Source organism: Macrotis lagotis, chromosome 3 (genome assembly GCF_037893015.1).
Source record: "Macrotis lagotis isolate mMagLag1 chromosome 3, bilby.v1.9.chrom.fasta, whole genome shotgun sequence".
NCBI lineage: Eukaryota > Metazoa > Chordata > Mammalia > Peramelemorphia > Peramelidae > Macrotis > Macrotis lagotis.
Window position 1 is genome coordinate 13,255,537 of NC_133660.1, and position 27,141 is coordinate 13,282,677.

Genomic DNA, 27,141 nt, shown 5'->3' on the forward strand with positions numbered 1-27,141 from the left:
TGATGTGTTAAAAACCCTCAGAGGAAGCTGCTAGGAAATTACAGAGTATGTAAGTAATGTTTTAACTATAGGGTAGTTTGTGTTTGCTTGATAAAACCACAAAACCAGAAGGAAAGTGTGGGAGAAGGTGGGCTGACCAGTGGCACAAACCTTATGACATTTTTCTCCACTTCTCAGTGATTGGCTGAGAACATCTGGGACAGCATTTAAATTCTAGGAGGGCACAACAAGTGATCAGTCTGAAGAGGAGAGGAAGGAACATCTAGACTTGAAGAACACTGAACAACCTTCTTACCCAGTTCAGGTAATTAGATTTTGTTTTGCTTATTTGTTCGACCACTTTGCTTCTTACAATTCCTATTTGGGTGATTTATGAAACTATTGCAAACTTGTGAATTTTTCCCCATAAAAGCTCATCATATTTTAAAACTAGGCTAAAATAATCTGAATAGGGTTTTTCATTTAGTTATATTATTTTTAAATGCAAGCTAAAAGATTATAAAAAGAAATTCATTTTTATGGCTGACTTCTATCTGGAGAAAGATATGTGTTTCATAGATGCTTGACTTTTGTAAAGTTTAAATTTTTATCTAATGATATTAGCTAAGAATAAGTATAGAATAAAGAATTATAACTCTCATGGAATTGCAAAATGTAACCATGTTTTTTCAGTGTTGGATGCTCTGTTGTGTTTTTTTTTTAAATTCCCTTTTGGCAGTCAGGAATGGAGAAGAGTAGTGGCATAAGATTTTAGAACTCCTTTTCAAATTTCAACTCAAAAGAGCAAATTTATTTAAAAAATGTTTATGGAAAGGAAAGAGCTTTCAGAATATAGAATCACTGTGGTTAAATTGATATTATAAGGTATCATTGGAAAGACTGAGGAAGACTCCACCATGAGGACAGCAGTGATTTGCTTCTGTTTACTAGGGATAGTCTCTGCACTGCCTGTAAGTAAATATCAATTACACTTCATTTACATTACTAACCCTGAATAAATTGTGTATATTCTGCCAGCACTAGAAATGAATTTTTACAGTAATCTTCAATGTTCTTGCTTCAAAGGTGAAGCAGCAGATCAATTCTGGCAGCTCAGAAGAAAAGCAGGTGAGTTTCCTTTAAAAATCTTTATGTTAACTTCATTTATGGCAACTTTTACAAAATTCAATGTGCAAATATTATATCTGCTCACAAAATAGTGACTTTTATCTATTAATTTAGGCTTATTAATTCATGATCCTTTACTTTTACAAAGTCTGGTTTGGGCCTGGCATACTGCATCATCACTGTGGGTTACAGAATAAAGATAAAATATAGCCAGGTCCCTTAGCATATTACACTCAAAACCTGGCTGAAGAATTTACTATCTGTTTAAGAATACACAGTTTTTCCTCTAGGAAGTAAAATGAAACTAGGCTTTTAAAAAAAAAAAAAAAAGCAAATAGTTCCCTGGACTACAATGACTCATATATCTACTCTGTTTAAGCATGTGACTTACATTTTTGTGAACCAAGATATTGTTTTATAGGTAGTTTAATTTATTGTTTGAACTCCCTAATAGAAAGCAGAGTTTAAAATGCATATCTGACATTAGTCCATGAGATTAGATATATGGACAAAAACACAAATAGTTTCTTCTTAGAAATTTATCACTGAGTCTCCTGATCAAGGAAAGTCTACTGTGCTTGTCAGCTGATTTCAAATCACATTTTCCAAGTAAAAAATAGGCATGAGACCAAATCATAAACATTCTACTATCTGTTTGATAGTGCCCTAGTCCCCTGGTCTCCTAGATGAAACTGTGCCCAATAGACATTGTCCTTGGTAACTAAGTCTATAGAACAATGAGGAAAATTCCAGAAAGAGGAGGGGCCAAGATTGAGCTATTTGGGTTCTTTGTGATTGCTACTTAATGGAGGAATCAACAGAATTTTTGATGTGTTGCTTTTTTCCTAATTGATACATGAGTGCAAGCTGCCTGATCATCATAATAAAATGAGAAAGTCAGCATTTTTAGGGATTATCACTCTATTCTAGTTAGAGAAGGTTATCATTTCCAGAAAGCAAAAAATAAGGTCAGAAGGCATTCTAACAAGGATTGGATCAAGGAGTCATAACTCAACACAAATTCAGAGCAGTAACTAGTACCTAGGTGCTGGGAATGATATTCGGGATGTGAATGAACAAATTCAAAGTACTTTCTTATGCTATCATCACTACCACCATTCCTATCATGACCATTTTCCAATTTTCCATATGAATGTTGGGAACGGAGCAAATATAATTTCACTGACACATTTATTAATCTGGAGAGTACCCCAACTCTCTATGGAGAGATGACATAAGTGAAGAATTTATTTAAGATTATCTCTGCCTTTAGTAGAACTTTGACAGACGAGCAGATGAATTGGAATATTTAGGAAAGAAGTAGTTATTACAAAAAATTTTCTGAAGGGAAGATACAAGGGTAACAGAATTTTTAGATAATGAAGTCTTTATTCCTAAACACAAGTCATTAAAGCTCCCAGATTTTTAAAACATCACTTGTATGTGCTTATGCTTCCATTTTAGTAATGATAAATATGCATTTTATTTTACAGCTTTATAACAAACACCCAAACCTTGTGGCAACATGGCTGAATCCTGACCCTTCTCAGAAGCAAACAATATTGGCCACACAGGTATTTTAAAACTTTTTATGATTGAACATATAATTCAAAAGTGTTTATCTCTGTGCATGCATAAATACTCATCATTCAAACTAATCAACCTACAAGTGGTTACTAAATTCTTTTTATAAGTTAGACATTAAGGAACACAAAGAAAAAGCAAAAATAGTCTCTGCCCTCAATGAGCTTACATTTTAAGAGGGACAAAATAGACATATAAATAAGTGTTTGTGTGTGTGTGTGTGTGTGTGTGTGTGTGTGTGTGTGTGAGAGAGAGAGAGAGAGAGAGAGAGAGGATACAAAAATAAATTCAGAAGGGAAAGCACTACTCTTCCATATCAATGAAATCATAGATTTAATTTTTAGGAAGACTATTGTTCATGGATAAATTCTACAGATGCTATGTTATATTATACAAGATGTGTCATTTTCATGTTGATGAACAAAGATTTTTATTTGAATGTTCAAGTCAGAAAATAATGATGTACCCATTTTGACCTTTTTTTTAGACTTCAGTATCCTCTGAAGAAAGTGCAGAAGACCTACAAGAGGTTGGTTCTCACATTCAAAACATTTCCCAATACAGGGAACTCAATGGGTGTAATTAAAAAAAATTAAACTTTTTTTCCTAATAAGATGGGATTAGATACTCTACTTCCATAATTCACTGGAGAATTCTCCTAGACTTATTTATTAAAATACTTGGTAAATCTTTGAATGCTATGTAAATTGGAGCCGTTTGTGTTATTACAAGGGACAATAATAAGGGATTTGTGACAGAGCTGACATAAAAGATCAGTGTTCAGACAAGTCTTGATTCATAAATTGATCAATAAACCCCAATCTCATTATTCCAAAAATTTCCATAGGTTAATGTATCTCCTAGCTATTTAATCCCAAAAGAATATCAGGACTTATAAACTTTGAAATACTAGGAACATTCACAAACTCATGCTCATCAAGTGACAAATTAATGCCTTTGAACAATAACCTAATTAATATTTTTGTCTATGTTGTTAGTTTCATTTCCAGTCTGAATGTTTATAAAATAGCTGCTACCTTCATTAGGGCTGCTTGCATGCCAAAGCAACGTTTGAGTCAAATAATGTAATTATGTCATTGGTCACAATGACACGTTAACTTTTTTATATCACCATGTTGATTTACTGAGAGTTCCTATGAGGAAGCCAATGAAATGAGAATGTGTCTATACAGATGCATAGCTACACATTTTCTTGTTTGTTATATATGTTCACTAGTTGATTCAGGTGATGATTAGAAATAGGAATATATCTATATATGTATTCAGTCAAATTTCAATTATCCAAACTAATATCAATGTATCAAAATAATTTATTTACAAAATATACAGCATATGTGACATTTTGGGAAAAGTACATTTTATGATATGAATTTCCAGATGGAGTTTAATGGCTAACATTTATGTAGATCTTTAAATTTCAAAAGAACCCATTTGCCTTTTAGACACTCCCAAGTAACTCCAACGAAAGCACAGATGATACCGATGATGATGATAATGAAAATGATGGAGATGATGGACATAAAAGCACTGATTCTGATGATTCCGATGAATCTGATGAGATGGTCACCGATTTTCCAACCGATACCCCAGCAACATCAAGTTTCGTACCTGATGGACCAACAAGAGGGGATAACGGTGGCAGAGGAGATAGTGTGGCTTATGGCCTGAGATCAAAATTGGAGGCACCCTACAGATCATCAGAACAGGTAGATTCTCTTGCCAAAAATTTTATATAACTATGAAAAATTCTCCTTTTTAAGAAATAAGAAATGAATAAAAGCAATGTTCACTATAAAAAAATTATTATTTAGAACATTTCATTTAGTACTTTTGGAAAATCCACATTATTTTCCATACTTTTCCTTCTCTTTAACTTAAAAAGTATGGTTCCCAAACCCTTTATTCCATCTAGACTTTATTGGGAGAAAAGTCTCTAGTGTATGGTGATCATATCCAAAAAAAACCCCACCAAAAAACCAAAAAGCTTAAGTTCAGAAAAAGTCTAAAAATAGAATAGCTAAAATTAATCAACTTCTAAATTAGGTAACGGAGAAAGTTTTTAAAAGTGGTTTACACTACTTCTTTTCATTCACTGAATGATCGAGTCAAATCGGCCTCATTGCTGTCCTTCACATACAACGTTCCCTCCCCCATGTCTGTGTCATTGTAAGGTTTCCTTCATACAACCTCCTGTGGCAGAAATTCCTTCCCTCTTGAATTCTTTCTCTTGGAATCCCTACTTTCCTTTGAAACTCAGTGCCACTTTCCATATGAAGCTTTTCTGATTCTTCAAGGACTTTCAATGCATTCTTCACCCAATTTTGTATGTCTTTTGTATTTGCTAATATGCGTGTCTGTTGTTTCCTCTCAAAGTCCTTGAGGATATGACAAGGCATCAAGTATTTATTATTATTATTATTATTATTATTATTGTATGACAGAGTACTGGAATTATAAATACAAGTAGAAAAAGGGTCAGTTCCTGTCCTCAAGGAGCTTAACATTATAATGGGGGGAAATAACATGTAAAAATGGAGCCGAAGAAGGCTGGGGGAGAGAAATCTTTCTAAGGTAGAAAAATTCATTGAAGAAACAAACTCCTTAAAAAGTAGAGTTGGCCAAATGGAAAAGGAGGTACAAAAACTCACTGAAGAAAATGTGAAAGTTTCTCCCGTTGTTGTTTTGACACAGGTGCACGATATTACAGAAGAGGATCTTACATCCCAATTGGAAAGCTATGAGTCTGTAAAAGCACCCAAAGTGTTCCCTCTCTCCCACAACCTTGCTAAGGTTCTAAGTTGGGACAGCAATGGTCAGGAGAGCAATGAAGCCAGCCATCCAGATGAGTACAGTGTAGAAGGTCACAGTCGTGAGCAAGGGAAGAACTACCAACTTGAACAGAATAACTATGACAGCCAGCGGCAAAGCGACTCACACGGAAGTCAAGAAAATGACAAAGTCAGCCAAGAATTTCACAATCAAGAAGTTGACAAAGACAGCCAAGAATTTCACAGCAAACAAGTAGATAGAATCAGCCAAGAATCTCACAGCCAAGAAACCCACATGGCCGATGACCCTGAAAGTGCTGAAAATACTAAACATCTGAAGCTTCATTCTTCTCATGAACTTGATAGTATATCTTCTGAAATCCATTAATAGTGGGGTAAATCTCAACTATGCTTTTTAGAAAGGCAAGAAAAATAAAAGTCTTGCAATATGGCTGGGGAGGGGAGAAGAGACTAGGTAATACTTATTGCTAAGCTTTCTGGGTAAATGGGTCTGTATGTGCATTTGGAAACATAATGGGTTTGATTTCTAGCTCTAGGAAAGAGGTAACAACCAGGTTAATGAAAGTTTTTACTTTTCATTTCTATTTCTTAGCTGCAAAGGACATTAGGATTTATTTTTTCTGTTTTGAAGAGAATATATATAAAGGCATAAGAAATAGTTTTATGCATATATCAGTGAATGACACTGTACATTCTGGGGGTTTTTTAATCAGTGTATATTTTGTTGTGATTTTATTTTAAATAAAAGTTTAAAAAATCTTTAGATAAAATGAGTAAAGACTTATTTTGTATATTGCATGTGCTTAGTGAATATTGATTCTAGAAGCATTTCCTGAACTCTGCTATGGGTCCAGAAGAAACAAATGAAACATCCTCTGTCCTCAAGGAGAGAACATTTTGTTGGGGAAAAACAACATTTTTATAGAAAACTAGATACAAAATATATACAAAATACATGGGGAGGTAACAGGTTAATATAGGGATAGTTTGTTGATAATTCAAGGGTGGGAAATAGAAGAAAAGAACTGGGCAAAGAAACTAAAAGGTAACAGTGACATGATTGGATAAGTAGGAGGAAAAGTGAAATGTGGATTCAATCTAGGCAGCCTACTACTCAGAATCTCATGTATTTTGAGTAGAGTCTTCTTCAGTAACGAAGGATAAGAACCAACACACAATATAGTAGACAGTCAAGATTACTATGCCCTTTTTAGTAGCAATGGTAATATCGATTTGATGATGTTCAATTATTGAACAAAATGAAAAACATGGTCAGGAGGGAGGGAAGACATAGGGAATGCCCACCCATAGGGTAGTGCAGAAAACAAGTCTGTGGTTCTGCCCATTGGTCAATGAAGTTCTGGTTGTATTAAATCCTGGTTTTTCAGTGGGTTATGTAAGTATTATATAATTAGAATTCCTACTTCTAACATGTGGCATCTTTCATTTGTGCAGTTTCTCATTTTTATTTATTGATTTTTAACCTTTAAAAATCCTCTCACAAATATTATATCATTTGAGCCTTAAAACTTCCTTGCAAAATAGGAAGAACAGTTCTCATTTTACAGATGAGAAAACTTTAGCAGAAATGGTGTAGTTGGAAGAACCCTAGATTTTGGATCCAGAGGACCAGTATTTGAATCTTGGCTCTGCTACTTGGGCAAGTTATTTCATCTCTATGAGCCTCAATTTCCTCATCTGAAAGATGATGAGGTTTGACTAAGTGATCTCTAAAGTCCCTTAGATATCCAAATATTAAGAGATGAAAAATTATGAAAGATTTTGGGGTAGCCAGGCCCAGCTAGAGTACTGGGCCTGGAGTCAGGAAGACCTGAATTCAAATCCAGCCTCAGATACCAAGAGCTGTCTGACCTTGGGCAAGTCTCTTAACCTCTATTTGCTTCGATTTCTTCATCTGTAAAATGGAGATAATAACAGCAATTACTTCCCAGGGTTGTTGTGAGGATCAAATGAGATAATATTTGTAAACTGGCTAGTATAGGACCTCCCCCATAGTAGGAGTGACACAACTACTTATTTAATTCTTGAAGATGGAAATCAAGTTGGTCGAGATGACGATATTTGTCAAGATGTTCCAGATTTCTTCAAACAAAATTCTCTCCAAAGTACAAAATTTCTCCAACTTCCATTTTTGGTTCATTTTTGACAGTTATATAGTGAATAACTTATCTTGGCTTTATAAATAGGAAAGTTTTTAGAGGTAAAGCAGTGAATTATTGACCTCATATAGGTCTATCTGTTCCTCTTCTCCCTTCTCACATTTCACCCAGTAACATGATTTTGTGGAACAGAAAAGTTGAGAAATGGACATATTTCTATCTCTCCAAACTCTTGCAGAAAGACCTATCATGATTTCCCACTACTCCCTCCACATCTTCTAGTCATTCCTTAGTATTTCCTACCAAGTAGCAATGAACCTCTTATTAGGGACTCAAGCAATGGGAAGAATACTATTGAAATAGATTCTAACATCAGTCCCAATTTTTTTATCCTTACAATCACAGCTTAAAAAAAAAAATGCTGTCCATGAAATAATGATGAGTGAAATTAGCTGAACTAAGAGAACATTGTACATAGTAATAGGAATATGATTCTAAGAACAACTTTTAATGATTAAATCACTTTGATTCTTAGTTGATTCCTACTGAATTCAACTACAAAGAGACTATTAGGAAGAGGCTATCCATATCTAGAGAAAGAACTAATAAATATAAGTATGTATAATATGGGTCTACATATATAGATGTCTAATAGCCTTCTCAAGGATGGGGTGGAGAGAGAAGGGAAAACACACAATAGAGAACAAAAGAAAACTTAGAGGAAGCATCAAAATATGAGGTAACTATAAAAAACAATGTGTAGTGTTTATTATATAATTTTTCCAAAAAAAGGAAATGGAAATTCAAGGTTTTATATCGAATCCCTCATTTTATGTACATGGAAATATTATTTTTCCTTGTCTTTTTGTATTTAAGGGCAAAATTTTAAATGCTACCAAAAAGAATACATTATCAGTCAAAATACATTTGATCTCAAAAACAGGATGGGTGGTAACAATTTAATGATTTTAAGAACTTGTGTTCTCAAAAAGAACATAGCAAGTCAAAAACCCTAAACTCTTTGGTACCAAAAACAAAACAAATAAATAGAAAATTGCCCAAAATTTCTAACAGCAGCAAGAATCTATAAACTATCCGTAGAAAGGTTATTCTAATCTACAAACTACAAAATACATAATGGTTAAATTAAAAATTCCAATGAAACAATTAATTTGGCAAATGCCTGAGAGAAAGTCTTTTAAAATAAAGAAAACTTGGTTTTACTAGGTTCACATAGCTTGGTGAATAACAAGAGAGCAGATTTGAACTCAGGTCCCCCCTAATTCCAGGCCGATGCTCTATCCACCACATCACCTGACTGGCTCCCATCCAGGGCCATCTCCATCTGTCCTGACTCATATCTGGCCCCTGGGCCATATGGCTCTGGAGGAGAAAGGGAGGCTGGGGATTAACATAACACGCCCCCCCCCACTCAAATCCAATTCACATGAATGTCATAGCATCATCTCCCTGATGTCATGGGGTTTTTCAAGAATGAAGGACAAACAACAACAAAGAAAATTTGAATTACTCAAGGATATTCTACACTAACTGGGGCAGCTAAGTGGTGCCATATGGAGCAATGGACCTGAAGTCAGGAAGACTCATCTTCCTGAATTCAAATCTGTAGACTACTATCTATATATCTATACATTCATCCACATCTATATCTATATATCATGGTATATAGATGTAGATGTAGATGAAGATATATAGAAAGAGACAGAGTTATGGATACAAATACACATATGCACACACACACACACATACACACATATACAATCATTTGTGTTTAAAAGTAGCCTTCTCTAGGGTTGGGGGCAGGGTGAGAGAGGGAGGAAAAAGACCAAAAAGCCACAGTAGAGAACAAAAAAAAAACTTAGAAAGAAGCACTGAAAAGTAGGGTAGCTTTGAAAACAATGTTTTTTTTAACATGTGACTTTGAACAAGTCACTTAACCCTGTTTGTCTCAGTTTTCTCAACTTTAAAATAAACTGGAGAAAGAAATGGCAAATTACTTTCTAGTATCTTTACCAAGAAAACTCCAAATGGGGTCACAAAAGGTTGTATATAATTGAAAAACAACAACATTCTATATACTAACCAGGAACAAAAGGGGGGAAAATGGAATGATATGTTTCAAAGAGCAAAAGATCTCAGGATATAACCCAAGGTAAAAGACCTTGCAAACCTATTTATTAATGAAAAGTGAACTAATGAACCTATGTATTAATGAAAAAAGATGAACATTAAATAAAAAAAGAAGATTGGAACTGAAGTGCAGTTTTGATAAAAAAAAAACTAGTGAAGTAGGGAAGAGTAATTATCTATCAGATTTATGGACAGAGGAAGAATTCATGTTGAAATAAATGACAAAGATATTCACAGGAAAAAGAATGGATAACTTTGATTATATAAAGTTTAAAAGTTTTTGCACTAACAAAATTAATGCAACTAAAATTAGAAGCAAAGCAGGAAACTGAGAAAAATCTTTGTAGCATGGGGATGTAGATGGGGAACAATCAAGTTTAGAAGAATAGGTAGCATTCCCCAACTGATAAATCATTAAAGGATATGAACAAGCAGTTTCAGAGGAAGAAATCAAAACTATCAGTAGTCACTGATATTCAAAATACTCTGAATCACTAACAAATAGAGAGATGCAAATTAAAACAATACCCATAAGATTAATCAAATTCATGAAAAAAGGAAAATTACAAGTGCTGGAGGAGTTATAGGAAAACCTCTATTGGTATAACTGTGAATTAGCCCTGCCATTCTGGAAAATAATTTGGAACTATGTCCAATATACCTTTTGGCCCGGAAATACAGCTATACCACAAAGAGATCAAAGAAAGAGCAAAAGGATTCATCTGTATGAAAATATTTTAAGCAACTCTTTTATTGTGTGGCAAAAGAAATTAGAAACTGAGGAGATACCCATCAATTGAAAATAACTGGACAAGTTGTAGTAAACTAATGTGATAGAATAGTATTGTGTTATAAGAAATGGTGAAGTGAATAGTTACAGAAAAATCTGGGAAGAACTGTATTAATTGATATAAACTGGTTAACAGAAATTAATAGTAATATTATAAAGATAATTAACATGGAAAGACTTAATAAGACTATTCAATACAAGGACATGCCACAGTTCCAAATAATTCTTGATAAAACAATACTATCCACCTACAGATACATAAATAATGGGCTCAAAAGCATCTTTTCCTGTTTCTTCTTTTACGGGGGGGAACAGAAATTTGTTTTGCATGACTATATATATTTGAAGGCCTATACATTCAATGAGTGAATGAATAAGAGGCATTTGAAGCATTTCTTCAGAAAAAAAACAAACCCAGACCTATATGTATTGTTTGCTTTGCAAAGACTCCATTCAATAGAAATATAAACTACATAAACAAAGGCAGCAACCAAAGAAAGCACAGATAAAATAAATTATCTCCACTGACCCCCCCCCCAAATCAAAGAAGAAAAAGATACCAATGGAATTAACAACAATAGTAACAAAAATAACAGAGACTATTAAAGAGTTTCTTTCTTAAAATGCACAGGAATATAAGGGTAAAAGAGAACTTAAATAGAAGAGAATACAGACTTGAATTATGGTAGACAATCTCACAACACCTGGCCTACAGACGAATCAATCTTTTTTTTATTTGTTTTGTAGTACTAAATTGCATTAATGGGAAGTTATAATGTAATGTAATATGTAATTTCCTAATCAAAATAAATCTTAACAATGAAGGAAAAATAACTTGTATTCTCTGAAGAAGAAGAAGAGAGGAGAATAAGCGATGAAGCAGAGGGAGAAATTGAAATAGGGGAATAATGAGAGGATATCTTGCTTCAGCTGAAGGAGTCACCTTTGAATAGGTTGCTACAGGGGAGAAAGTGATTCTATAAGTGGAGATGGGGGACCATAAATAGGTAAAATTACATGGATTTGGTGCTTTTGAGAGACAACTTATCCTGACTCAGAAGAAGGAGGTTCAGAGTTTCAGGGAAAACTTAGACACAGAAAAAGTGGGAAGGGATGAACCTAGAGAATGGGAAATGTTATGAAAATGATCATGCGAGGGGCCAATGGACAAAGGAAAATGTCTATCATGGGGCAATAATTCTAACCTCTCCATCACATGCAGGAACTAGAATTTGTAAGAGCAAGTCACAACAGAAAAAGATTGTTGATAGAAGGCAATAATATAGAAACTGTTTAGAAGAGTAACTCAAAATAGAGACTTAAAAGCTTTAGTTCCATGAGAACTATAGAGAGGAAAGATGAAGAAAAAAAGCTTAAGAGCAATGAACCAAAGAATAGAAGTTTAGGATAGAAATAGAGAGAAGGAAAATAATGAAGAGAGTGAAGAAAAGAAATAATTTTTAAAAAAGAGGACAGAAAATGAAAAATTTAAAACAGAAAACCAGATAAAGGGGAGGAAAGGGAGATGGAAGATTCTAGATGATCACTTAACTGAACGAAAGAAAAAGAGGGGAGGAATGATATTCAGAGTAAAAGGAAGAGAGGGGAAATTAAAAATTAACTAAAACTTAAAACTGGGGGAAAAGGTAATAAGGAGCTGCAGGGTGAGGGAAAGAAAGCTCATAGGAATAATGTTGCCTTAGAGTAAATTAAGATGCAGGAGACAGAGTACTCTTTGCTAAGGAAAAAAGGAAAAATCCTAATTCAGAGTAAAAAAAAATCATAGAAAAAAAAGGAGAAAATATAAGCCTAAATCACAATATAATAAAAGAGAAAAAGAATAGGGGATTGGAAAACAATTCTCTACAATCTGTTGCTTTCAAGAAGTATACCTAAGAATCAAAGACATACACAGAAAAAATGAAAAACTGGAACAAAATTTAGAATGGATCAATAGCATATCCAGGAAAGTAAGAATTGAAATTAGGCTATCAAATTCAGCCAAAACAAACTTTGACAATATAAAAAGAGAGCAAACCAATATCAATATCAAAATTACTCGGTTCAAATGTCTTAGCCTCTAAATTTATAAAGAAAAAAATAAATGAATTCTGAGAAGATATAGAAAATAGTCACAAAAAAAGTTTTAATGCTCCTCTTTACATTTTGGACAAATCTAATAGAAAAATAAGCAAAAGGTAAAAAATAAAGAATTGAACAAATCACTAAATATTAGAGATAAAACATCTATGGCATCTTTTAAGTGAAAGTGATATAGAATATTCATTTTTCTCAGTACAACACAAAGCTTTTACAAGATGACTATGTATTCAAGCACAAAGATATTTCAAACAGATGTAAAAAAAAGGTAGAAATAGTAAAGGCATTTTTTTTCAAACCATAACACAATAAAAAGAGTTATTAGTATAAAGAAGACAAAATACAAACATTCAAATGGAGACTTAACAGTGAAATCCTAAATAATGAATAGATCAAAGAACAAAAACTAATAATTACATGAAAGGAGCAGCTAAGATAGAGAGCACTGACCCTTGAGTGAGGAGGACCTGAACTTAAGTTTGGCTTCACACTTACTCACTGTGTGACCCTAAGTAAATCACTTAACCCTGAGATTCTCACCCTCAAAAAATTATATGAAAGAAAATTATTATGACCAAACAATATACCAAAATGTCTGGCTTAGGCAGTCCTTACAGGAAAAGTTTATCTCCATAAACATATATTAAAAAATAGAAAAAGAAAGAATTAAAGTACTGAGCATGTGATTTTAAAAATTAGAAAATTTATCAAATAGACATGTTTAAAATAAGCATAAAAGAAGCAGGGTGCCTGCCAGGTGGATGAGCTCAACCCTTCCCAATTGGAGATCAGGCTCAGCTCTGCCTCACTTGTCACCCCCTTGCTGCACACATCCCTGATTTAAAGAAGAGATATTAAAATCATAGGATAAAAAGTAAACTCAAAACCAAATAAACTATTGAAATCAGAGAAACTGCTGAAAGCTTATTCTTTTACACAACTAATGAAACTGATAAACCTTTAACAATATGATTAAAAAGAAGAGATCAAAAAAAATAATTAAATCAACAAAATAACAAATAAAGAAGGAAGAATCACAACAAAAAACCAGAAGAGATGAAAAGCATTATCAGAAACTACTACACACAGTTAAAAGCTAGCAAAAATGGGGGCAGCTAGGTGGCCTAGTTGATAAAGCACCTGCCCTGGAGTCAGGAGGACCTGGGTTCAAATGTCACAGACACTTCATAATTACCTAACTGTGTGGCCTTAGGCAAGCCACTTAACCCCATTTGCCTTGCAAAAACATAAAAAAAAAAAAAGCTAGCAAAAATGAAACACAAAAGAAACAGAAGAATGTATCCAACAATATAAGACATAACATCTAACAGATCAAATAGAGATTTTAAATTATCCAATCACAGAAAACATCAAACTACCTGAAAGGAACTACCAAAGGAAAGAAAAAAAAATGGTCCTGAAAGATTCACAGAATTCTACCTTTAAGGAATAATTAGCATGAATATCATATAAGTTGTTCTCAAAAAACAGGAAAGCACTCTACTAGACCCCTTTAAAAGGTAAATATATAATTCTAATATCTAAAGGATGGAAGTATAATACATCAAAAGAGGGCTATAGACTTGATTAATGGCTATCAATTAAAGATTTTTTTAAAAAAATCTTTAAACAGATCTATTTTAATGATGTAAGCATTTATATATAAATGTGTATATATATGTATGTATATATATGTATGTATATATATATATATATATATATATACATATACATATAACTTTTCCTTTAATGCTTTTGATGCATCCCATAGGTTTTGGCATATTATCCCATTATTAACATACTCTGTAAAAAACTATTTGCTATTTCTATGACTTATTCTTTAATCCATTCATTCTTTAAGATTAGATTATTTAGTATCCAATTTATTTTTAATCTGGGCTTCCGCATTATATTCTTAAATATAATTTTATTGCATTGTGAAATGAAAAAGTATTTTCTGCATTTAATGATAATTTTATGTTCTAATATATGGTCAATTTTTGTAAAAGTACCTTATACTATGCTACTATTCCCATTCAATTCTCAATTCTTTTCCCATTCTATTCTCATTATATGGCTTCTGCAAGTTAGTTAACCTCTCTGGACCTAGGCAACTTTTTAATTATGCTCCTTTATGACAGATATGTCTGATCTACTGCATATAATTTTGATGATGTCTATATAATTTCAAGATAATTGCCTGCTTAATAACAATTTGCAACATGTTCCTAGAGGTGTCACAACATGCCCAAACTAATTTTATCCTTCACACTGAACTTTTTAAAAACTGGAATCAAGGATATTGGGAATTAAATGTAGACAGTTCCAAGGTGGAATTCTTTATGAAAGTTCAGCAGGTGATGGAATCACCCAGGAAGCTGCATGGGAAGCCAGAAAACAAGATTGGAGATAAGAAAGTGGCTAAGTAAAGGAGCAATCAAAGAAGAAGGGGAAGAAAAGAACTCACTCTAGATCCAGGGAGAGTCAACAGACTATATGTCTTCCTAGCATGTTGAACAGATATTAAGGCGTCCCAATGCTTCCACATCTTCTGCTGTGTGGATGTTACTTCCATCTTCTATTGCAAGTCAATCTCACGGTTGCTCTACAGTCTTTAGACTCTAAAATTGAGAAAGAAGAGGAGAGGGTCTTCCAATTGACCTTGGGTCTCCATTACTTCCATCTCCTGCTATGAATGAGAGAAAAAGAAGAGGTAAGATGAGATTTCCATTTCCTGTTGTGCCATCTCTGGCCTGATGCCCTGTCTCCCCTGGGAAGAGGAGAGGAGTCTTTAACTTACTGATTAACAGGGTGGTGGTTGGTGGTGATTCTTGATCTTTGTTATTGAAAAAGACCAAAATCATATCACTATGCTAAAGACAAATACAGAATGTCCAACTGTGGCTGATCAGACCACTTATGAACTTAGAATGCTCTACCACAGATAGTCCAGTGAACACCTGGGGTGTTTACACTATATAGCTCATTCTTTGCTTTGAGCTGCTTCAATTTTGCCTTGTTCATAGAGCATAGCACCCTCTCTGCCGAGGGCCTGCCATATTTGAATTGTCCTATGCTAATGTCTCCCATGCTGCATAATCAGTTCCAAAGTTAACATACATACACACCTGTTCAAACTCAACATATTCCAATGATTCTGAACATCTGTAGGTCATTATCAAATCCCACTTCCCTTCCCCCCCATTCCTTATTCCAATCCCTCACTTCCCCAAATCCCAACCAAATGCTATCCACCTCTTCCATTAAGCCTCATGGAATGCCTCCTCCAAAGGCAATAAACTAGCTTTCATTGTAAATCTGTTCCTTACCCACTCTTTCCATCTTCTGGCTCTCCCTAAGTGAGACCCGACCATCCCCTGATCACATAGCCTTCCTTTCTGGTACTGGTTGTACTTTTGCTTATTCCCTTTGACTCAGTGGTAGAGGCAGAGCATTGAACACACCTTGATTCTTATGGTCACTTCCAGGTTCTTACGATCTACATCTTTCATCCAATTAAAATTCTAGTAGCTGTTGTTACAGACCTCCAGGATACTTCCTTTCCTTCTGCAATAAGTATAGTACCTAGATCATGATCTCTCTCCTGATCTTATAATAGGGGACTTCAAAATACATGTTGATATTCCCTCAAATCCCCTAAGCTCACAGTTCCTCAGACTACTCATTTTGCATGACCTGCTCCTCATCCCCATCCCAGTCACACACACATACAAAACAATCCCACTCCATCTCATCTCCTTTATCTTGCTATCATGCCCCACATCCATGTTTAAGAACTCTGAAATTTCATCATATGATCATAATCTGTTGACTTTCCACCTCCCTCTCTGCCCTCTATACTCCAAATCCTAGTTTTTAGTCAAGGCCATGACTTCTAGGCCCTTCTCTCCACAGTTCCCTTCCAGGTCATCAACCCTCCATTAGCTGTTCTCTCCTCCCTTCTCCATCTTATCTCCTTGATGAATCAATTCAATTCTACTCTGTCTTATACTATTGAGTCCCTGACCCCATTATTATTTTAATCTTTCCCTATCTCAGGCTTGGATTAGTCTCACCATCCACTGATTTAAGGCCTGATGAACAAAGATAAAATCTTAAGATCATTCTGACTGGTCCACTAGACAAATATATGTTACAAAATGTCAGTGGCACCCTTAATGCTGCTAAACAATCCTTCTCTACCTCTCTTATCTGCTCATCAGCCCACTCTCTACAGGGGTTCTTCAAAACCTTTTTCATACTTTCTCAAACCTTCATGACTCTCTTACCTCATTACCTCAGCTAAGAAACTTGGCTCTTATTTTGCCAAAAAAAAATGAGACTATTTACCAAGAGTTCCCTCTTTTCTGCTTCTCATTTCATGTCACTCAGATGTCTTCTGTCACTGTATTCCTTCACCTTTGTCTCATGAAGAGATTGCCATATTTCTTCTCAAAGTAAACCCTTCTGTTTGCAAAAACAATGCTATTCTCTCCCATCTCCTTCAGCAGACTACCCCCTCTACTAACCCCATCTTCTCACTTATCATCTTTAATCTCTTCCTGTCTACTGTCTACTTTCCTAATGAGAACATGATTATGTCTCTCCAAATTTCCAAAAAGTCCTCATATGATCTTTTCATTTCTGTTGTTCCATTTATTTTCTGCCCTTTATGACTAGACTTTTTTGAGAAGTCCATCTCTAATAGATGTTTCCATTTTCTCTCCTCTCACACTCTTAACTCTTTACAATGTAGTTTCTGACCTCATTTAACTAAAACTACTCTTTCCAAAGTTACCAGCGACTTCTTAATTTCTGAATCACACTACCCATTTCTCAGTCTTCATCCTTCTTGACCTCTCTTCAGGTTTGGCCACTGTTGCCTTCTTGTTGCTGTCTTCTTCCTAGGTTTTCAGGACAATACTCTCTCCTGTTTTCTTCCTATATCTATGACTGCTGAATCTTTACCCTGGTTAAACTTATTAACCATAAGTATCCCAAAGGACTCTATCTTCTCTATATTATTTCACTTGGTGATATCATCAGTTATGGATTTAATCATCAACTCTATGATGATGATTCTCAAATCTTAGTCAGCCCTAACCCTTCTGCTGGCCTCCAGATCTGCATTTCTAATTGTCATTCAGATATCTTTAACTCAGTGTTCAGTAGACATCTTCAACTCAGCATGTCCAAAACCAAACTAATTATCGTCACCCCCCCCCAACAAATTTCCCAATTAGCAGTGAGGGTACGTACCATCATGCTCCTACTCCCACTAGGCACACAACACTCTAGTATCATCCTTGAATTCACATCATCTTCCCACATCCAGTCTGTTGCCAAGGTCTGCTGATCTCATTTTTATAACATCTCTTAAATATGCCTCCTTCCCCCTTCTGAGTCTACTAGCTCCTGGAGATCTTCTCATACCTGGACTATTGCAATTGCCCAATGGTGGGTCTGCCTTTCACAAATTTCTTCCTACTTCAATTGTTTCTCCATTCAATTCACAAAGTGATTTTCCTAAAGCACAGGTCATTCCCTAGTCAATAAATGCAAGTGGCTCCCTTTCACCTCCAGCATCAAATTTAAAATTCTTTCATGATCAGCGCTCTCCATATCCCTACTCATTCAGTTTCCATTTCCCATGTCTTCAATCCAGTGATTCTTGCCTCCTTGCACTTCTCTGTCTGTTCCTCATGCTTAGAATAATCTCCCTCCTCAAGTCTATCTATTGGCTTTCCTCACTTTCCTCAAATTACAACTAAAGTTTCACCTTCTAAGGGCAGGTTCATTCTAGAGGCTTTCTTCTCTTAACTATTTCCTATTTATCTATTATATATCTTCTGTACAGTTATTTGCATGTTGTCTCCCCCATTAAATGGTGAGTGCCTTTGTGGGCAGCTAATCTTTTCCCTTTCTTTGTATCACTACAAAGTTCTTGCACCACAATAGGCACTTACATGTTTAATGACTAACTGGCTGACAATGGATGTTGAGGCTCTGACAGCCCACTGAGGAGTCTCCCCACTTATGCCAGACCCAGCTGTTTAGATTTTGATGGTTATAACACTTCAGAATCCCTTAGGGCTTTGTCCCTTCCCTGCCAGAGAACTGCAGCTAAAGAATCCTAAGGATTAACGAGTTCACAATAGTGTCTCAGGGTCTGAGTGAGTCCCCTCAGTGTTCATACATTAGGTGAATTGGTAGCAACCTTTACTGCTCCCCTGAAATGAGTGTCATAAGAATTTAGTGATATGGGAATGAATATGATAAGCTAAAGTTGCAAGCTTTCATCTTTTTAAATTGATAGGTTTTTTTTCTTTGGAAAATGGATGTTAGGAATAGTTGCTATATTGTAGCATTCCCCTTTAATGTAAATAATGAATGCTGTGAAATAGATATAGTTTTTGAATTCAAACTGCATATTTTCATTAGGTTGAAAAGATTACCTTATTTTATATAGTTATAACTCTAGTAACTTCTTCATGAGATTTATTATTTATTCTAATCAGGGATTACTTATGATTTTCTTGTAATTTATCTTGTAGTTTCTTTTAAGTAAGTAGAATTCTAGATTGGAAGGCTATGATCCTGCATCTAAATGATTAGGTCCATATGATGATGGTTAATGCCAATGGAGCTTTCTATGTAAAGAGGTGACCAGTGACTATAAGGAATAGTAGCAAGGAGGATACTTCCTACACACTTACTGAAATTATCAAAAGTTTGGGAGCTGGGCAGCTAGGTGGCATAGTGGATAAAGCACCGGCCCTGGAGTCAGGAGGACCTGGGTTCAAATTCGGTGTCAGACACTTAATTACCTAGCTGTGTGGCCTTGGGCAAGCCTCTTAACCCCGCTTGCCTTGCAAAAAAACCTAAACACACACACACACACACACACACACAGACAAGTTCGGGAGCATTGTCTTGTATCCACAGCCTTGTTCCCCGTTCACTAGGCTGTCTTGGAAACCCTATAGGGGAGGTAATTCCAAAGTTTTCCCCTTGAGAGGATTCTAAAGAACTGCTGGCCTTCTTCTATGGGGACTGGGTCACACTTTCATCTCTTTCTCTTTGCCATCTCCAATCACATTCCTTGGTTCTCCAAGCCCTCCCTGGGAAAAAGTTTACTGGAAACAATATGGAGGGGAGGGGCGGCTAGGTGGTGTAGTGGATAAAGCACTGGCCCTGGAGTCAGGAGTACCTGGGTTCAAATCCAGTCTCAGACACTTAATAATTACCTAGCTGTGTGGCCTTGGGCAAGCCACTTAACCCCATCTGCCTTGCAAAAATCTAAAAAAAAACCCCATTATGGAGAGGCCAATCAATTCTTGATTTCATGACAAAAATGGGCTCCAGTGGGCCAGTCTTTTTAGTATCACCTATATTAGTGCCCATTCTTCTGCCACTGGGCTACCCTTCTCACTAGGAGCTGTTCCACTGTTTGATGCTTTTGGCCCACATTTGTTTCCCTGTTCAACAGCCATCACAGCTACATCTGCCCATAAGTAGACACAACACCTCACCCCACTTTTTTTCCCCACTCCACCACTGTTGCTGGGTCTGTCCCATTGCCCCATCTCCAAGTCAGTTGAAATCTCCCTGTATCTCCCTGAAGGCTATCTCAAATGCTGCAGCTGGCTCCTATTCCAGGGTAGAATACCTGCTGATACTGAGGTCAAAACTCTTCCACTTTGCTCTAGGCCACATACTGACCCCCTTGCTGGGGACCGATTGCCTCTTTGTGCTGAGACATAATTTTGTTGCAGGGAGCCAGAGTTCTGAAGAGTTGCCTCTGCATATACCTAAAATTCTATCCCTCTGTGATGGTGCAAGCATTACCCACTATGTTGCCTTCCTATTATCGGGCATATTATTGTAGGCCAAAGTGTCACTGTGTCTCTTAGAAGTAGTCATCTGGCTCTGAGTCCGCCGCCCGCTGCTGCTCCCGCTGCGTCCACTGGGAGAGGAAGAAAATGGCTGTGCCACCTACTTATGCTGACCTTGGAAAATCTGCCAGGGATGTGTTTACCAAGGGCTATGGATTTGGCTTAATAAAACTGGATCTGAAAACAAAATCTGAGAATGGACTGGAATTTACAAGTTCAGGTTCAGCAAACACTGAGACCAGCAAAGTTTCAGGCAGTTTGGAAACAAAATATAAATGGTCTGAATATGGCTTGACATTCATAGAAAAATGGAACACAGACAATACACTGGGCACTGAAATTACTGTTGAGGATCAGCTTGCACAGGGATTGAAGTTGACCTTTGATTCATCCTTCTCGCCTAACACTGGGAAAAAAAAGTGCTAAGATTAAGTCAGGATATAAGTGGGAACATATCAATCTTGGCTGTGACATGGATTTCGATATATCTGGACCTTCGATACGAGGAGCTGTGGTACTTGGCTATGAGGGCTGGTTGGCAGGCTACCAGATGAATTTTGAAACTTCTAAATCTCGGGTAACCCAGAGCAACTTTGCTGTTGGTTACAAGACTGATGAATTCCAGCTGCACACCAATGTGAATGATGGTACAGAGTTTGGGGGCTCTATTTATCAGAAGGTGAACAAGAAATTGGAAACTGCTGTCAATCTAGCCTGGACAGCTGGAAATAGCAACACTCGTTTTGGAATAGCAGCCAAATATCAGATTGACCCTGATGCCTCTTTCTCTGCTAAGGTGAACAACTCCAGCCTAATAGGCTTAGGTTACACCCAGACTCTAAAACCAGGTATCAAACTGACATTATCAGCTTTGCTGGACAGCAAGAATGTCAATGCTGGTGGCCACAAGCTTGGTCTAGGACTGGAATTTCAAGCATAAAAGAAGTTGTACAATCACATAATTTTAAAATATTTTGCAGGATAGCTACCTTCAGAAATTAGTGTACCTTTTCATGTTGTATGTCTGGGACGCAAGTATTGCTATGTATCAATCACGTTAGACCTCCAGGTTAAAAATGACGCAGCTTTAAAGTGTTATCCTTTCAGAGATACGGAAGAAACCTGATTCAGGACAAAAAGATCCTTTCAGTTCCAGGCTTTGAGGGGATATGTGATGATTCTCACAACAGCTTTCAGAATTCTCCAAGGATTGAAAGGGGGTGCACATTGAGCCACCTTTTTTATCTAGAGATAGCTGCTAGTGGAAGGCAATGACATGTAGAAACTTAGTATGTGTCAACTGATTACATGAATGAAATTTTGACTTTTTGAGAATGCATGGTCCATTGCAGTCAACTTGGCTACATATCTATCCTGAGTGGGTAGAAAGAGGCGCATTCCTCGATGGAGTGAAAACTTGTCTGAAAAGGGGACTCTTTTTTTTTTAAAGTCAAATCCTTATGAATTATTCCAGTCTTGATTAGTTACTTCTGCCAAAAGTTGTCTGCAGAGTCCTTTAGGTGTCCACTTTGTACCATTTTGTTGTGGAGCCAGTTTGATGTGATGAAGCCAGTAATGTAGTACTTAATTCCCGGTCTCACTGTGGTTCCATTCACTTTGGCTGAGTTACATACAAAGAGGCTGCTAGGACAAGAATCATAAGCAGGGAAGAAGAGTCTGTATAACTGTGCTCACATAGTGACATCACTTGGAATCAAAATTGGACTTCTGTTGTATTCTTACACTAATTTTTTTTAGCAATTAATGGATACATTTTAGTCTTCCATATTGTGTGGAATTAGATGCCTTCCTCTCCAAATACTGTACTTACCACCACTTAAAAATACAACTTGAATAAAATATTGAAGCCTCTGCAAAAAAAAAAAGTAGTCATCTGCTGAGTGAGTTGAGCAGAACCAGAAGAACAGTGTACACCCTAACAGCAACATGAGGGTGATGATCAACCTTAATGGACTCACTAACTTCATCAGTGCAACAATCAGGGACAATTTTAGGGTATCTGCGATGGAGAATATCAGAGAATGAATTGTGGAGTTTGAACAAAGACCAAAGACTATTACCTTAATTTTTTTTTAAAAAAAAAAAGATATCTTATTATGTAATTTTACTATCTATTATATTTTATTTTTTCCTTAAGGATATGATTTCCCTCTCAACACATTCAATTTTGATCAATGTATAGCACAGAAACAATATAAATACTATCAGACTGCCTTCTGTGGGGGGGTGGGGGGAGGGAAGCGAGATTGGGGAAAAAATTGTAAAATTCAAAAAACAATAAAAAAATTAAGTAGTCATCTTCCCAAATGCAAACAGTTCTCACTAAAGGATCAAGTAGTTCTTGATATCTTGAACTTACAAAGCTCCCATCAAGACTAAGAATGTCCAGCCCACACTCACCCATCTATTTGGAGTGGAGAGGGCATCTTTGGGCTTGAGTTCTGTAGGGATCCCTCTCTGGAAGTTTCAGAGAGAGTTATCATTCACATTATAGGAATGAGAGAAGAAACTTTAGACACTGAAAAAATATCCCTGCCTGTCCTTCACAAGTGAAATGGGAATGAAATTAGCACATGTATCCATTTTCCTAAATCTATAAATGTCTTTAGGTTTCTGGAGAGAAATAAGCACTATCCTTCTGTACCAACGAATCACAACAAAGCCCATCTGGCACAATTCTGACTGGCCTCTCAAATATCAACTCTTTAAAAAAAAATCTCCAACAGTCTTTAAAATGCAAATGTATAGACAATCTTAAAATTTTAGAGCTCAGCCTTGCTTTGTATTCTCTCACACTAGGGGTCCTACAGGTCATCCCTCGAGTGGCTACAGTCCTGAGAACTAATTATTCTGCTGCAAGGTCACTTCCAAAAAGTTACTCAAAACCAAATAGTTATTTTTCATTCTCATTAAAAATTTGACCCTTAAAACTGGCTAGAGACTTCTTTCAGTGGGCCTCCTCTAAGCAATTAGATAATAATAACTCTTAGCAGAACAAAAGCTTTTGGTTCCAACAGGGAACAAGCACATTTCATTCTTATTTGTCTATTTTATTTAAGAGAAAATCATTTTCAATTAAAAAAAATTAAGTCCTGCTGAATATCCTGAACGCAAAATGAATTCTGAGAAAATCTCTAAGTAGAAAGTTTAAATTAAATTCTGGGAAAACCCATACCCTAAAAGTTTACTGAAATTATCTTCAAGATCCAGTCCTTAGGGACAGGTAGGTAGTTTACTCTTTAATTTCCAAGACATAAGGGGTGCCTCAAAATAAGCAATTGTCCTCTCTAGAGACCTTACCGAAAGAAATACCATCAGAAGCAAAACTGTCAGTCAGGGCTCCTTCTCTGTACCGACCGTCCCACACTTCAACTTGCATTCTTAACTGCAAAATCTATGCCAATTGTTCTAGGTCTGGGCCAACCGCTGACCAGTCCTCCTGGTAGTTTATGTCTGATATTAGATCAATATCAAACAATTAAGAACTAGTAAGTCATTTCACAGTTTACAAAAGACTTAGCCAAGGCAGGAGGATATTCCCTAATGTCACCAAGAAGGACTGCGCCCAAATTCATTCACCTGAGTGAATGAAGTTCCTTGCCTAAGTAGCCCATTTCCCACCAAGCAAATATTAGAGGATTAATGGAGTTCCTTGTGATTAGTTTGTACTCATCCAACCAATTGAAGTCAATAGTCTGAACATTTGGCGCCTCTGAACAAATCGTCTTTAATTTGGTTTTAATATCCTTTAAGGAAAAGGTAGCCTAAACTGCAAAAAAGGTAAAGATTAGGTACCAGCCATACCCCACTATAATTCAGGCTCTTATCATTTCTCTCTTAAAAAGTTACAATAGCCTTCCTTCTAATTGACTTCTTGCCTCAAATTTCCTCTCTGCAATCCAAATCTCCACACAGATGCCAAATTGATATTCCTAAAACATAGGTCTGACTGAATTAAATCATCTGTTCTGCTCATTCTATTGCCACTAGGATAATATACAAATTCTGATAGCATTTGAAAGCTTTCATAATTTATCTCCATTCTACAATTTCTAGTGTACTGCAAATAGAAGATGGACTGCTAGGTGGTACAGTAGCTGGAGTGCTGGCTGGAGTCAGGAAGACTCATCTTCATGAATTCAAATCTGGCCTCACTCACTAGCTGTGTGATCCTGAGCAAACTGTGCTTTCCTCAGTTTCCTCATTTGTAAAATGAATTGGAGAAGGAAAACTGCTCCAGTGTCTTTACCAAGAAAACCCCAAATAGTCACAGAGTCAGGACTGAAAAATGACTCAGCGCCAACATGTATAAGGAATTACTTTGTTGTCTGACAAGGTTTAAGTATCTGTCTCTCTGACAACTGTAGCAATTGTTATAAGTGAAGTTAAAGAATTCTGATTTCAGTCTTTCTGTTAAAATATACCATTATTTTTATGTTTAGCATCTTTTGCATATAGGAATAAATTGCCTGTACCATATTTATATGGTATTCTGAGTGCTTTTTGACTCTTCCTTTTTGGAGAAACCTTAGACATAAGTGAATTTATTCCTGAGGCATTGGACTGTGGATTAATGGGTAAAAGGGAGTTAATAAATAAAAGAATGTGGAATTTATCCTCTGTCTCAGTAGAGAAGTTCCCTGGGACTTAACCTGTTCCCAACCATCTAGAAAATACAGACATGGAAATGGTATAGTCCTGTGGGTCTGTCAATGGTTTCTCAACACCAGATTCATTTCAGGAAAAGTATCACTTAAAGCAACTTACAGCATTTCTGTGGGAAAATGCCTTCTCACAAGGTGATCAGTAAAATCTTTCTTTAAGGTAGCTTAAACCTTAAGCCATTGTCCAAAAAAGTTTTGGCACATGGAACCCTTTCTGAACCTGAGGTTCTCTTTATGGATTGTGTCTCTTTTTCCTATAAATAATTTTGGTCCATAATAGAGGGGTGGGTATTAACTGTGTGCATGAAGGAAAGTTGATAGGGGGACAACTTCATCTCATCCTCGGTGCATTTAATCTCTATTTTCTTTGTAATTCTGCATTGTGGTCAGGGTTCCATTGATTATCCCACCTATTTAAAAATACCTTGTCAGACGAGAACTCTTCCTAATAAAATCAGTCAAGGATAACTCTATGAACAAGGACTAAAAATCAATTTTTGAATCAATCAAAGCTATTTCTATGAAAGGCTTGGTCAAATTCTAAGGAATTTTTTTTAAAGGGGGGTGGGGAGTGGGGGAATCAGAGATTCTCATCAAGAAGAAGGAGTGGGGGAATAGTGTTAAGAACTGGCAGTAAAGAGAAGGATGGGGTATAACAGAAAAGATATACAGAAGATGATCCTTAGGTCCACAGGCATTGTGAAGCCGGAGCCCTTACCACCTTACCCCTTCCTCAAGGATGGGGGGGGGTTTCCAATGAAAGCTGTATTTGTCGACTCCTGGGGCCTGCTTTCTAATTTGCTATTTCATTACCCCAAACTTTTTCTAGTAACCTGAGTTTAGCTCACAGACAAAGAAGGCAGGGGATGACTAGAGAACGATGTGGATGTAACTTTAGGTAGAGAGCAAAGCTTCTGGTGAAATGTTAGGAATTCTCCTACCTTGGGGCTTGGGGAGATTGCAAAGGAACGTGAGTTCATGTGCTCATGTGAAACAAACTGCCCAAAGTAGCAGCAAAAGGAAGCATGGGTCTTAATGCCCCCAGGATTGATGTAAGTTTAGACTACACACCTCATTGATCAAGGCAGTCCTGAAGTACTGCACGATCCACAGGATTCAAGAAGTAATAAGAATTAAGAAGTGCTTCTCAGTGGATAGAGCACCAGTCCTGGCGTCGGGAGGACCTGGGTTCCAATCCAGCCTCAGACACTTAAGAATTACGTAGCTGTGTGGCCTTGGCCGAGCCACCGAACCCCGTCGCCTTGCAAAAACCTAAAGGTGGGCCCGGGTGCGGCGGGAGGAGGCCTTGGCCCCTGGAAGCTGAAGTCCTCCCCGGATCTCAGCGGACTCCCGCGGGAGCCAGGGAGCAGGGGTGGCGGCTGCTGTTCCTCGTCCTCCTCGGTCCTGGGCAGGGCCGGGGCCGGGGCGCTGTGAGGCCCCGAGTTCAAGTCCGGCCTCCGCACTTCATGGCGACCCGGCCGTGTGGCCTTGGCCGAGTGGCTGAACCCCGTCCCTTTACAGAAATAAAATGTTCAGGACACAAGAGGAGCCTCCGTGTCTGACCGCCCCCCCCCCCCGGCCCCGGGGCGCTCCCGGGCCGACGCCCCCCCCCTCCCCGGGACGCTCCCGGGCCGACGCCCCCCCCTCCCCGGGACGCTCCCGGCCGGCGCCTCCCGTGCGCACCGCGGCCAGCAGGGGGCGCGCTCCCCGCCCCCCCCGCCCCCGGGACGCTCCCCGCCCGCCCCCGCCCCCCCCGCCCCCGGGACGCTCCCCGCCCGCCCCCGCCCCCCCCGCCGCTCCCCGCCCCCCCCCGGGACGCTCCCGGGCCGGCGCCTCCCGTGCGCACCGCGGCCGGCAGGGGGCGCGCTCCCCGCCCGCCCCCGCCCCCGCCCCCCCCGC

The 27,141-nt window shown here is 37.3% G+C and overlaps 1 protein-coding gene, 1 long non-coding RNA gene and 1 pseudogene across 2 annotated transcripts; 2 read left to right on the forward strand and 1 right to left on the reverse strand.

Annotated features, from left to right (window-relative positions):
* The first annotated feature begins 225 nt into the window (after window positions 1–225).
* SPP1 (secreted phosphoprotein 1) lies at window positions 226–6,226 on the forward strand. Its single transcript, XM_074228127.1, has 7 exons — window positions 226–304; window positions 865–950; window positions 1,066–1,107; window positions 2,601–2,681; window positions 3,179–3,220; window positions 4,155–4,418; window positions 5,404–6,226. The coding sequence occupies exons 2-7, from the start codon at window positions 897–899 to the stop codon at window positions 5,866–5,868; spliced, it is 948 nt and encodes a 315-aa protein (XP_074084228.1). The 5' UTR covers window positions 226–304; window positions 865–896; the 3' UTR covers window positions 5,869–6,226.
* Window positions 3,993–26,723, reverse strand: LOC141517285 (uncharacterized). The gene is made up of 3 exons (XR_012476820.1): window positions 21,565–26,723; window positions 15,130–15,351; window positions 3,993–4,320 (listed from the first exon to the last, which is right to left on the reverse strand). It is a non-coding gene; the product is annotated as an uncharacterized LOC141517285 (long non-coding RNA).
* On the forward strand, window positions 20,568–21,522 carry LOC141517284 (non-selective voltage-gated ion channel VDAC1 pseudogene; annotated as a pseudogene).
* Window positions 26,724–27,141: the final 418 nt, after the last annotated feature.

What these genes read in the sequence shown, in the direction of transcription:
- SPP1 (XM_074228127.1), top strand. Translation starts at nt 897, where the DNA reads ATGAGGACAGCAGTGATTTGCTTCTGTTTACTAGGGATAGTCTCTGCA. An exon ending in GCAGCTCAGAAGAAAAGCAG is followed by an intron (nt 1,108 to 2,600) that starts GTGAGTTTCCTT and finishes TTTATTTTACAG; the next exon opens with CTTTATAACAAACACCCAAA. An exon ending in AAACAATATTGGCCACACAG is followed by an intron (nt 2,682 to 3,178) that starts GTATTTTAAAAC and finishes CCTTTTTTTTAG; the next exon opens with ACTTCAGTATCCTCTGAAGA.